Source organism: Silurus meridionalis, chromosome 2, assembly GCF_014805685.1.
Source record: "Silurus meridionalis isolate SWU-2019-XX chromosome 2, ASM1480568v1, whole genome shotgun sequence".
NCBI lineage: Eukaryota > Metazoa > Chordata > Actinopteri > Siluriformes > Siluridae > Silurus > Silurus meridionalis.
Window position 1 is genome coordinate 30808156 of NC_060885.1, and position 13277 is coordinate 30821432.

Consider the following 13277-nt stretch of genomic DNA (forward strand, 5'->3'; position numbering starts at 1 on the left):
AAAGTGTTTAACACATTTATAAGTACAGCCCCAAATTATGAGCAATTATCCCAAACAGAATAATATCTCTGCTGTGGCCATGCAGGTGCATGTCCAGGACCCAGACGAGGCGGAGAATGGGGCGGTGACATTGGTACTTCAGATGGGCATTCCCCGGCTGGACTTTCGTCTCAACAGCAGCACAGGTGTGTTGTTCTCCACCACTGTACTCGACCGTGAGCGGATCGCTCAGTACCAGCTGCGGCTAGTGGCGTTTGATGCAGGCCAATTTCCACGCACTTCCACAAGCACCCTCACCATCACAGGTACGATCCAAAACGAGTATCAGATTTTAATTAATTAACTATGATTATTTGTCTGTCTCGGTGTTTATTTATTTGGTGATATGTTGGTTGGTCTGTGTGTCTTTCTGTTGGTCTGTCTGCCAGTCTATGTCTGTTCGTCTGCTGTCAGGATGTCATTCTGTGTGGTTTATCTGCTCTTCTGTCTGTTTGTCTGTCTAGCAATCTATTTATCAATTTGTTTGTCTGTCTGTCTGTCTGTCTGTCTGTCTGTCTCTCTCTCTCTCTCTCTCTCTCTGTCCATCTATCCATCCGTCTGTCTGTCTGGAGTCTGTTATGTAATTCCTTTTTTGTCTGTCTGTCTGTCTGTCTGTCTGTCTGTCTGTCTGTCTGTCTGTCTGTCTGCCTGCCTGCCTTTGGTGAATTAGTTGGTCCCTGTATCTGTCTTTCAGTCTGTCAGTTTGCTGATATGTGTATTGATCTGTCTATCGATTTTTACTTCCGGCTGTTAATCTGTCTCCCTGTCTATCTTTCTGTCTATCATTTCTATCATTGTTAACCTGCCAAATTAGCACAAAATCATCGTCACCTCTTTCCCTGCCTGTCATTTTATTATCCGTCTGTTTCTAGTGTTGGACATGAATGACGAGACCCCAACTTTCTTCCCACGTGTGTACAACTCGTCAGTGTTGGAGAGCGTTCCGCGGGATTACGTGGTCGTGCGGCTCAACTGTTCTGATAACGATGCTGGCCTTAATGCTGAACTCAGCTATTTTATCACAGGTCAGAGGTCAAACAATTTGGGTTATACTGCTACACCCTACAGAGAGTGTGTTGGGGACAGATTTGTGTGTGTGTGTGTGTGTGTGTGTGTGTGTGTGTGTGTGTGTGCACATTTACATGATTATGACATACGTAATAATGTATAAAGGTGTTGGGGCCTCAGGTGTGTGTTAAATTTGGATACTGATCTCTTTATTTTATAGTGTTGAATGTGAAATAGAAAACATCGCACTTTGAATATGTGTGTGTGTGGGTGTGTGTGTGTGTGTGTGGTACAGGTGGAAATCAGGATGGAAAATTCAGCGTGGGCTTTAGGAACGGTGTGGTGCGCACAGTGGTGGATCTGGACCGAGAAACACAAGCCTCATACACCCTCATCATCGAAGCTATCGGTGAGCCTTTTAATCTGCACCTGTAGCCATCCATGATTGCGTCTGTGTGTGTGTGTGTGTGTGTGTGTGTGTGTGTGTGTGTGTGTGTGTGTGTGTGTGTGTGTGTATGTGATTGTGTGCGTTCGTGCGTGCGTGCGTGTGTTGTCTTGTCTCAGCTACAGGTAAGTTTAGTAATCAGGTTCAGTGTTGCATGCAGCAGGATGCACATATGATGCTAAACACCTTCACTTCCTGCGTGAATAGTGCAGGCAGCCTTGAGGTTTCCTGTTTGGAGCGAAACTTTGGCGGTATAGGTGCAGTGTGTGTGGCAAGAACCGAGTTTAGCTTTTTACACCCTTCACGTGTTACTGCTACACTCACGCATGCTAATTTTACTCATTCACACGAACATATTTTAATAAATGCCGAATAGGATTTAAAATCAAAAGTTTTAGAGAATTGAATCAGGTCTAAATTGTGTTGAAATGGAAATTAATATTAAAAAAAACTAATTCACCATTAAGAGAAAATGTATATTTACAGCCACTTTGCCCTGCTACAGCACATCTTTTTTCATGTTATCAGAAAGATTTTTTCATAAAGGTTATTGGCAAATAAAAATACATTTATAAGCAATAATATGGTCATGTTTGCTTTTCTTATATAAAAAGTACATATTAGGGTCTTTAAATAAGTTTACGTAGATATTGTGTTTTTTAATATGTTGTCAAGTGTCATAAATTGAAGTTTTTTAGTTTTACAAGTCTATAATCGTTCAAATTTTCTCATCCACTCGGTTCCCATAACGACAAAGTAAAAACAGAATGTCTGTAAAAGTATTAAAAAAAAAACTGAACTGTTACATGTAAAGGATTTTGAGGAGCAAGATTCTCTGGTTAATTGAATCCAAGATTGAATTGTTTGGCCTCATTTCTAAATGTTCTTTCTTATGGAAATTCCCAAAAGTGAAACATGATGGCAGTAGCATCATGCTGTGGGGTGTTTTTCAGCAGCAGAAACTTAGAGACCGGACAGTGTTGAGGGTGAATGGAGCAAAATACAGAGATGTCCTCAATTAAAACCTGTTCCACAGACCTCAGGACCTCAGACTGGACCGAAGGTTCACCTTCCTATATGACAACAACCCTAAACACACAGCCAAGACAACACAGGAGTGGATTAGGGACAACTCTGTGAATGTCCGAGTGGACCAGCCACATCCCTGACTTGAACCCTTTTGAAGATCTCTGGGGAGAACTGAAAATAACTGTCTACTGACGGTCCCCCTGACCCAGCCTGAGAGGATTTGCCAATGAGAATAGCAAAACATCACCCAATCCAGTTGGGACAAGCTTGTCGAGTCATAGCCAAAAAGATTTGAAACTGTAATTGTTGCTAAAGGCGCTTCAACTAAGTACTGAATCAAGGGTCTGAATACTTATGTAAAAGATGGTATCAAAAAGGGTCAAAACGAGCTCTATTTACAATGAAGTACTTTATTGATCTACGTTTACACACTATCACCTTCAAAATAGTCCCCTTGTACAGCAATGTGTCCTGTGGAACGTGTCCTAGAAGTCTTCTTTAAGCACCTTTATGCGATTCGTGCTGGATCTCCGCAATGGTGTCAAAACACCGACCTTTGAGCTGGACCTTCATCTTTTGGAAGAGGGTGAAATATGTGCCAGAATTTGGTGAGTAGGTTGGGTGTGCAGGTGAAATCATGTGGATTGTTCGCTGACGATCATTACGCACAAGTTGCCGAATGGTTTCGACATTTTCCCAGGTTTGAGCTCGTTGAAGGTCAACTGATCTCTTGTCGTCTTCTAGTGATGTTCTACCGCTTTTGAAAACTCAAAACACGTCAAACGACTCGTAACGTCGATTGGCGTACGTCAAACGTGTGTCATGTCCAAAGTCTCTGTGGCAGATTTGCCCAGTTTCATGCAGAATTTCACGTTTGCTCTTTGTTCTACCATGTGCTGTCCGTGAGAAAATCGCAGACGTTGTAGCACACGTGATCAGAATAGCAGCAGTTAGCAACATTAGTCTTGGAACTTTTTGATTCCACCTTGTACATGCAATATTTCAGTTATTTTTTTTATAAACTAACAGCATTTCTAGGGTTGAATTTCACTTTGTCATTATGGGGAACTGAGTGCAGATTAATGAGAAAACAATCCATTTGAACAGCAATATAACAAAATATAACAATATATAAATATAAAAACAGTCCTAGTTATACCCAAAATTAATTTATTTTCCAATCAAAATCACATTACACTGTATACACTGTATTTTTCCCAATGTTAAGGTGTTCTAAAACTTATGTACATTAAGGAAATACTTTTTTCTTAATTAATTTGTCTAATTAAGGATATTTCTTTATAGTCTATTATTGATATACTGTTAGTTTGACAAGTTTAGTATTATTTCTACAATAAAAGACCACCCCAAAGATGTATCTTCGAGTTATGAACTTGATGAACGTGTTTGATGTAGCATTGCAATCTACAGATGTGTATCCATCCAGCAGATGCTTTTTTTTTTGCTTCTAAATCAATTTACAAGTAAAACAGAAAAGAAATACATCAATGTAACAAGATTGGGAGTCAGGTGTGAACCTTGAGCACTTCTGGGATTCGAACACACAACCTTTTAGTTGCCTTGACCATTCCTCTTCAATTGACCAAATTCTTGACAGTTGCATGGTATTGTTATTCCTGTAGATAACGGTCCGGCTGGAGACAGAAAAACAGGCACAGCCACTGTCTATGTAGAAGTGCTGGATGTCAATGACAACAGACCCATATTCCTTCAGAACAGCTACGAGACCACTATTCTGGAGAACGTCCCGAGAGGAACCAGTGTACTACAGGTACGGACAAAATAACATAAAAAACATAGGCATATAATATGTCAAACATACCACAGGTAACAGTGCAAACTCTGATATAATATATAAAAATTAGCGTTTTGAAATTAACCAAATAACTGTTACTTCAAAGTAACAAAGTTTTTGAAGAAAATATTGTGATTTTGGTATATAGATGTGTAACACATTGCGTTTGGCATTATTTGGCGTGCGACCGTGCAACAATCTTTTTTTATTTTCAATTCAAAATAGACTTTAATCACTTTGAGTTTTTAAGTTATTCGTCAAAATAATGCTGTTAAAAAACAGAGACCCTGTTTTTTTTTTTTTTATTGCCATGTATCTACATTCTATGCAATATCTCTATTCATGATGAATGTAATTAAATTGTTTGCTTGTTTGTTTGAATAAACCAAAGCACCCTGTTCATAGAGGCCCACATGGGCAGGATTCAGGCTGCCCCATGCTCAGGGGCAGAGCTTCAGTCATCACAATTGCCAAGTTTTGTAGAAAAGAATTTAAATGAAATCTAAAAAACGTAGAAAAAGGGTGTCTAAGACAAAGCTAACCATGTCTACTGTAAGGTATTTTGCAAACATTTCAAGAAATTATGTATTGGATCATTGGAAATATCAGAAGTTGTTTGTGTGTCAGAAATTTGAACTTGTTTCTCCACACAAAGAAATGGATTTTCCACAATTCCTACAAATGTATGACGTTAACTTTCTCTATGTGTGTGTGCCTCAACAGGAAACACACCTGCTGTGTTGAACACAATTGAACAAAATTACATTTTAAACCACAAAAACTGAAAGCTGCTAAACTGTATACAGGATGACTATGTTTGTGAGTTTCGAATATGTATTATGGCATCACTGTAAAATGATACTAAATAGTAGCTGCCTATAGAATAAATCACAGAACCGTATTTAAGGTTTATGTCACTATTAATGTCGTCCATTTGCAGCAAAGTTTATTCAGTGGTGGACAGTGACGAAATAATTGTAATTAGTTACTGTACTTAAGTAGTTTCCCTGGTGGTCTAGTGGTTAGGATGCGGCGCTCTCACCGCTGCGACCCAGGTTCGATCCCCGGTCAGGGAACCGACCCCAGCCATTAGGGTTGCACAAGCCTTAGTGCCGTTCCCAAGCCCGGATAAATGAGGAGGGTTGCGTTAGGAAGGGCATCCAGCGTAAAAACATGTGCCAAATCAAACATGCGGATGATCCGCTGTGGCGCCCCCTAATGGGAGAAGCCGAAAGAAAGTTTTAGTTACTGTACTTAAGTAGATTTTTTTTGCAGTCTTTGTACTTTACTGAAGTATTTCATCTGGGGAGACAACCTTTTCCAAAAGCTTTTCCAAATGCCATCGCTTGGTGGTATCTACTTAGCACCAAGAATACAGTTCAGCGTCAAGTCAACAGCGAGCAGAACATTTTAAGAGGAATAAATAATGGAAGAACCTTCCAGAAACTAACTTGCCACAGCACCCGTGGCTTTAATTGCAGGAAGTAATTGAACAGATAGTTTTGGGATCATAATAATTGTAATTGATATCAGTGTTTGACTCATTAATATCATTCTATGAATAGATTGGTGTGCTAGGAGTCTTTTCACATAAACTGAATTGATTAAGCAAAAGTCTTGTGACAAAAATGATAATAGGACATTATAGCCATAATAAATCATAGTACTTTGGATACTTAAGTACATTTGAAGGCAAATACTTTTGTACTTTTACTCAGATCTAAGTTTAAAGGGAGCAATTTTACTGGAGCCATATATTACTATCCACCACTGAGTTTATGACTATAAGTTTCTTAGTTACCGGATTCCTGGCCTCAGAGTTGCATTCTTGAGTGTGAAATTGAACTAAAATATAAAAAGAGCACGGCGCTGAGTTGTTAACCGAGTATTTTAGTTGCCCTACATGGCTGTGTTTTCGTGTTTAAATCTCGGTAGCGTACTGTAGCAAGCAAGGTATAGTGAGCTGCGCTTGCAGTTCTTTCCTGTCTTGCTCCAGTTGAAACGAACGCTTAGATTTGTTCAGTGCAGAACGCTGTGGAGTTCTCCGAAACGATGAGGAAAACGAGTATCGTCCAGAACCGAGGCGCTTCCAAAGTTTCAGCTGAGGCTCGTCGGATGCCACCTGTCCGGTGAATTCGCATTCTCCTGGAGCACATCCCTCGTTACACGCGCCAGACCTTCCTGACCAGAAGCACGTCGCCAGGACGATCACACACCCTCCGAACACGAGGAACAGACACACAGCGGCGATGATGGTGGGAAGCGGGTGATGAAGCTCAGAGTATGCAGCAGTGGAAAGATTGGTCAGTGGGGGCAGATAGGTGAAAGTCAGAGTAGTGTAGGTGAGGTTAGAGGTGCTGTTTGTGGAATCCATGATGTCTGGATCTGAAGAGAACAAGCAGAATATAATCAGCGGCTCTGATCTGGACTGTGGATTATTGCAAAGGGTTTCTGTGCAGAGCGCAGGATGTGGTATATGTAGGCGTTTCTTTAGCACATGTGAAGTATGTTGGGCTAAAATACATCCGCTACACAGAATCCAAATCAGTGTTATGGATGCTAAAATTGTTGGTGTGATTCGGGTGCATTTTTTAATTTAAAGGACATCATATTTTCCTCGGAGTATAGTTTCATGTGATGTTTTGGCACATCCTGTTCCTGTTGTCACTTACGTTATAACAGCTGCAAACAGTCATCTCTCAGCAGACTTTCTTTTTTCACCTCTCTTATGGTTAATGAGAGGTTTTGTCTAATTGCTGAGTAATACAAAGTACAAAGAGTTTGGGCTTAAAATCTATAATTCTTTTGTTTTTAATGTGGTTGTTTTATTAATGTAAGTTTTCTAAAGGGGGGCCTTTTGTACATTCATTATAAGGCTAATCTTTTTCTGTGGGCAGGAGTTTGTTAAATTAGGGTTTGGTTGTTTATCTCTTTATGCTGCATTGATTTTGAGTATATATTTGGTTTTTGTGGGTGTAAAAAGTGGGTTGGATCTTTTCAGGTTTTGCGTTTTTTTCCTCCTGAACGCAGATTTTGTTGTTTTAAGATTAAGGCTTTCGGGACCTTTTTTGGGTATGTTTTTTTTTTGGTCTGGATGTTATGTTTTCATGGAGTCGTGGAGTTTTTTTTTGCTTGTTTGGGCCCTTTAAAATTTTGTGGCAAATCGTGTCATTGCACGAAATAAACATATTAGTTCTCAGATGATTCGTTTAAGCATTTCATGAACTCTTTCCGAGTCAGAAAGTATTTAAAAGCAGCACACACATGCTTGTTTTCACTATCCATATAAGGACCTTCCATTCACATCATTAACAGTTTGTTATCATCATTTTTTTAAAAGCTGATTGTCCTCGTAAGTCAAAAATGTCAGTTCTTCCTGTCCTTGTAAGGCTGTTTTGGTCTGCTTATATACACGCCTGCAATTTTGCAGTGATTTTACTAGTGTGTGAGATCTATTTCTGAACAAGTGAGCCTTCCAGGATGTTCTTTAGCATAATACAAATGAGCTCCTCCTGCACACGCAGACATGAATATACATACAACATGCTTGATTTGATGATGAGTAACCCCCACCCCTCGCTCGCCTCAGTGGTCCTCGGAAATGTCAGTGTGTTAAATTCTGGGTTGATCACAAAATTAGCGTTTAGCAAACACACACTGGGATGTGAAATTAGTCCGAAATGCCAGGAAATGTCCGCAAAAGGCCATTCGTTCACTCATTAGAAGAATCCCATCAATAGAAAAGACACATATACTCACTTTAATGCAATTTGTGGGTGGTTATTGTGACTTCCATACAAGCTGCACAAACACACACACACACAAACTTCTGAACTATATACTAAAAAACAAAACTTTACCTTGGAAAAGCAGTGAATGTGTCGTCGCAGTGGCGTTGCTTTCTTTCCGTTTTTCCCCTCTGAGATGAAGAGCAAGCATGGAAAAAAAAAAGACTGGCAGGCCCAAGAGGGAGCGCTCAAAATCCTGACAAATCTGACTCGTCTTTTAGAAACCGTCAAGACAGCGCAACCCTATTAGCCTCGTCATATTCATCCAAGGCACTAGTCTGTGGTGTTCTTCGAAACTCTCTATGGAGCGATTTATAGTGACTTGCTAATAAATAAAGCGCTGGTGTGAAGTTTCAGACCCCCGCAGGAACAGATATGGTACATCCCGGTCTATTCATCAGACCCCCCAACTCTTTATTCTCACTCTTTCCCTCCTCCCGTTGCGCCCTCTTTCTTCTGCTTGTCCCCAAAAACCTTTTATAAAACTAATGAGTCTGAAGAAGGGGCCCTGCTCAGTCGGTGTGTGTATATGTGTGTGTGAGTGTGAACCTCTTAGTGTGGTTCCTCTGATTCAGGCCACTATTGTGAAGCTGATGTTGTCTCGGCAACCTGTTAACTAGTGACTAAAAACATCACAAATAAATAAGACTTTCATTTATTTTAATGTTTGCTTTCGGAACTTGAATTCTAATGGTATCAGCTACATTTTAAAAGGTGTGTGTGTGCGCGTGTTTTTGTGTGTGCACTTGTTAGTGCTTATGGTTTGAGCTGTAAATGAGGTTTCACTGCTATAAGACTTCATTTTGTGTGTGTGTGTGTGTGTGTATGTGTGTGTGTGTGTGTGTGTGTGTGTGTGTGTTTGTGTGTGGACAGGTCCAGGCAACAGATGCAGACCAGGGAGAAAATGGCAGGGTTCTATACCGAATTATCTCGGGTGAGTTTTTTATTTATTTATATACATATTTTTTTTCTACCCACGATTTATGAGTTTCTAGTTTATGACTTCATGGCCACCTGATCCAAGGGTGACCATACAAGCCAAGAATACACAGCACACATCAGAACGGAGTCAGGTGCTGTGCAAACCCAATAAACAACAAGAAAAAAACCACACAGCTCAGAGAAAAACAGCCTGTGAGTTGAAGGAAGTAATGAGAAACCACAGTCATGTAAACACTGAGTGTGTCTCAGACTCCGAGTCCTGTGTAATGTGACCCTAGGGGCGGATTTCCTTCAGTTCAGCTGCGCGTAAAGAGAGCTTTAATGGTGATTATGCAGAGATGATCTCTATTATTACACTATAGAGTAAATGAGTGGGTGTGGTGCTAATTATACAGGTGTGTATGAGTGTATTGGGTGCAGCAGTGTTCCTGGAGAGTTTAAACAGCTTCAGGATACTGCTGAGCAATGAAACATTGAGAACTACTTTACTTGGTTGTCCAGCATATAAGACTACGTGGAACCACTGGTGCTTTTCGCCTCCAAGGTTCCCGTGTCTGTATGTGTTTCGTCAGGGTTGTGATTCATCAATTTCCGAAAGTGTGCATCAGATACAAGCTGCTATAGTTTTTAACATATTTGCATGGGAAAAATTTATATTTAAATGTGTGTGTATATATATCTTGCAGACAGAAGACCTGTTTGTAAAGCACCATGCATTAGAAGGCACTTAACTAAATTGATGATTTGCTGTGTGTCTGAATTAAAGAAATAAAAGTGAACTGTCTGTAATATATTGAATTATATTGCATTGTATTTTATTTTTCATTGCATCGTCTCGCATTGAATCGCGGTGTGTTGAATCAATTCAAAATCGGATCGCACTGCGTCGTAATAGGGGCGAATCGTAACGTGTCATATCAGTAGCTGCTTCATATGTATCTATAATGTATCATATACCGTAATTTCCGGACTATAAAGCGCACCCATATATAAGACGCATCCACTGAATTTGACAAAGATTTTTATTTTGAACATAAATAAGCCGCACCTGTGTATAAGCTGTCTGCACTGAAACTAATGAACTTTACACAGGCTTCAACGAAAGACAGTGTCTGTTACACGGTGTAACGGGTGAAATATGTTGCGCTTCCTTTAGGAGCAGAGCGGTATTTTGGGAATAGCCTGGCGCCGCATTTTTCCGCTATTACTGCATGTGTGGAGACCGAGGATTATGTCCTTATTATTTTCTGATGCTCATTTTTAAGTTTTTGGACTAACCCGTAACGCTGTTGCCAAAAAAAATAAAAAAGCACGAGTTTTGGAAACCTGTCTGTGCTTATATAATTTCTGTTGTAACTGGAGTTAGCGAGCTCTCCCTTCACCCAGACTCAATGCGTTACAACGGCTTGTATCTAAACAGTAGCCTACCAAAAAAGTCATTGTTCACTGTCTTCCTCCTTCCTCTCACAACTAGTTCAGTTTTTTGGCTTGAAGTTTGTGAAACCGGGAAAAACCCAGGAAAAATTCATAAATAAGTCGCTTCCTTGTTTAAGCCGCGGGGTTCAAAACGTGGGGAAAAAAGTAGCGGCTTATAGTCCGAAAAAAAAGGTTATTCCACAACTACCTCTGATTCTAGATATCTTGGTCTTGATATACAATAATGTGTGTTTGTCTTGTGTAGGTAACAGTGGTGGTCAGTTCAGTATAGACCTTCTGTCTGGCCTGATCACTCGAGGACAACGGGCTCTGGACAGAGAGACCAGTAGCTCCCACCTGCTGGAGGTGGAGGCCTACAACAGCGACCAGGGCAGCATGCGTGGCACCGTCAGGGTGTGTGTGTGTGTGTGTGTGTGTGTGTGTGTGTGTGTGTGTGTGTGTGTGTGTGTGTGCGTACATATGGATACTTGTGCTATGTGCTTATTTAAGGATTTTCATTTCATTTAAACATGTTTTGTTCCTTAACACTGTCATTGTTATTTATTTAAAGTTTAAAGCTGGTTTTCCATCAGCTGTAGTCATTACCTCACCAGCCTCTGTTAATAGGACTGGATCTTGTCCTATTTTCATGAAAGTCTAACATCTCGAAGATGTCAGAAAGTGTAAAATTACCTCAATACCCCTGAAATTTTACACATCTTTGATTTATTTATGTGTAATAGCCGTCATACCCTGTTAGTTGTTTCTATAGATGACTATATCCGACAGCATGAACTAAGGGAAACATGACATGAATAAGACAAAAAAAAAAAAACGACAAGATCAAAACCAGGAAATCAAAACCTGGAACGAAAGGATTGATATGGACAGGTTTAAAACACTGAACAATACTTTGTATTTGAACACAGAATATACAAAGATTGAACGGAAAAAGCTGAGAACAACAAGGACATGTGAGGGGAAGCAACCAGTTACATGGCATGGCCAGACCCAGGACATAAACCATACCAAAACACATTGAAAAATAATACATAAAACCTGGAAGTGTGCCATATTCTATCTGAAAAAAGTGCTATACTTTTTTGTTGCTTATACCATTGTAAGTACTATATTGCGAATTCTTGTGGCCACCTAAACATCACATGTTTCTTCAACTGTTGCCAAAATGTTGAAAGCACACATCGGGTGACGAAGTGCTCCCTGGTTTTGAACTAAAGAGCTTAAACCTGTTCCAACATGACAATGCTCTTGTGCACAAATCGAGGTCCATGAAGACATGGTTCACCTTAATAGTCCTGACCCCAAGTCCATTGAACACTTTTGGGACAAGGTTTTAGGACATTATACTAAAATCTAGTGAAGAACTTTCCCAGTCAATTGGACTCTCTTATAGTAGAAAAGGTGGATAATTTTGGGTATAGTATTTTAGGTATATAATATTCAGTAAAATATAATCTATATAATATATAGTTTAACTTTTATTTGTATGTATGTATGTATGTATGTATGTATATATGTGTATACATTCTATATGTCAGTGAATTTCCTTATCATCTACCATACAAAAAGAAGTCCTTCACCTCCATCTGTCTCCCTCAGTGCCTCTTTTTTTTTCTATGATTCTGCAGGTCATAGTGTATGTGGAGGATGTTAATGATGAGCGTCCAGTGTTTACCCAGCAGCAGTATAACAGACTCGGCCTGAGAGAAACAGCTGGAATCGGGACCTCTGTGATTGTGGTACGAGCCACTGACCCAGACACAGGTGTGTATAGTATGTGTTTTTCATGTGGGAATGTTTTAAATCCATTATTGTTACGTATTTAGAGTTGTCTCCTTTGTAAATTACATCCAGTCATGATATATATATGTAATATATATAAGCTGAATAAAAAAGTATATATGAAATACTAGGCAGCGTCAAGTCAAGAGGCTTTTATTGTCATTTCTACTATACACAGTGGTACACAGTACACAGTAAAAACGAGACAACGTTCCTCCGGAACCCTAGTGTTACACTAAACAACAACAAAAAGCTACAACACAACACAAGCTACATAAAGTGCATCGAGTGCAACCTGGTGCAAACAGTGCAGACAAAAAACAGTACAGACAGACAACACAAAACAAGACACAAAACCAAGATAGCGCCGACCAGTAAACCTACTGTATACTTGGTTATACAGTACTGTGAACTGTAGAAACTATATCCGGGAGTGAATATAAGAAACACAATGTAGTGCAAAAATACAACAGCAGTCAAGAGGTGCATGTAAACAGTGTAGTAAACAGTGTAGTAAACAGTGTAGTAAACAGTGTAGTATAATATAATAAAGTCGAAGGTGCAAAAAAAGCATGTAAACAATATAGTAGATGAAGGTGCAAAAGACGGTGCAAAAATGTACAATAAGGTATATATATATTGATGCACACAAATAAATGTGTTTACTTCGGTTATTCGTTTCCTTTTTGTAGCTCATTTCTGAGAACGTAGCGACTTGCAAGCTGTGTTTTTTCCATTATTGCGTATGACGCACAACTCCTAGGACATTTGTAGTGACTTCCCTGTCTCACTTCCCTGTCTCTCACTATGCTATTGGTATTAGGTGAAAAGCTTTGTATGGTATTTGGCTGCCGAATTTTCAATGCAACCTACAAGTGAGGCAGCTATTAAAGGTGCCGAAAGTTACGTAGTGCAGCAAAAGCCTCTCTACCAGCTGACCAGCAATAAATGTGAAGTCGCGGTAGGAAAAACAGACACAGACACAGCCACT

The 13277-nt window shown here is 39.7% G+C and overlaps 1 protein-coding gene across 4 annotated transcripts in view; it reads left to right on the top strand.

Annotated features, from left to right (window-relative positions):
• Positions 1-13277, top strand: part of cdh23 (cadherin-related 23) — a 239459-nt gene that overhangs the window by 178432 nt on the left and 47750 nt on the right. For all 4 annotated transcript variants that reach the window (XM_046836156.1, XM_046836155.1, XM_046836159.1 and 1 more), the window contains 7 exons: positions 86-305; positions 912-1064; positions 1343-1456; positions 4165-4313; positions 8999-9059; positions 10749-10897; positions 12133-12268. In XM_046836156.1, the coding sequence (XP_046692112.1) occupies positions 86-305; positions 912-1064; positions 1343-1456; positions 4165-4313; positions 8999-9059; positions 10749-10897; positions 12133-12268 (982 nt within the window). The remainder of the gene's footprint in view (positions 1-85; positions 306-911; positions 1065-1342; positions 1457-4164; positions 4314-8998; positions 9060-10748; positions 10898-12132; positions 12269-13277) is intronic.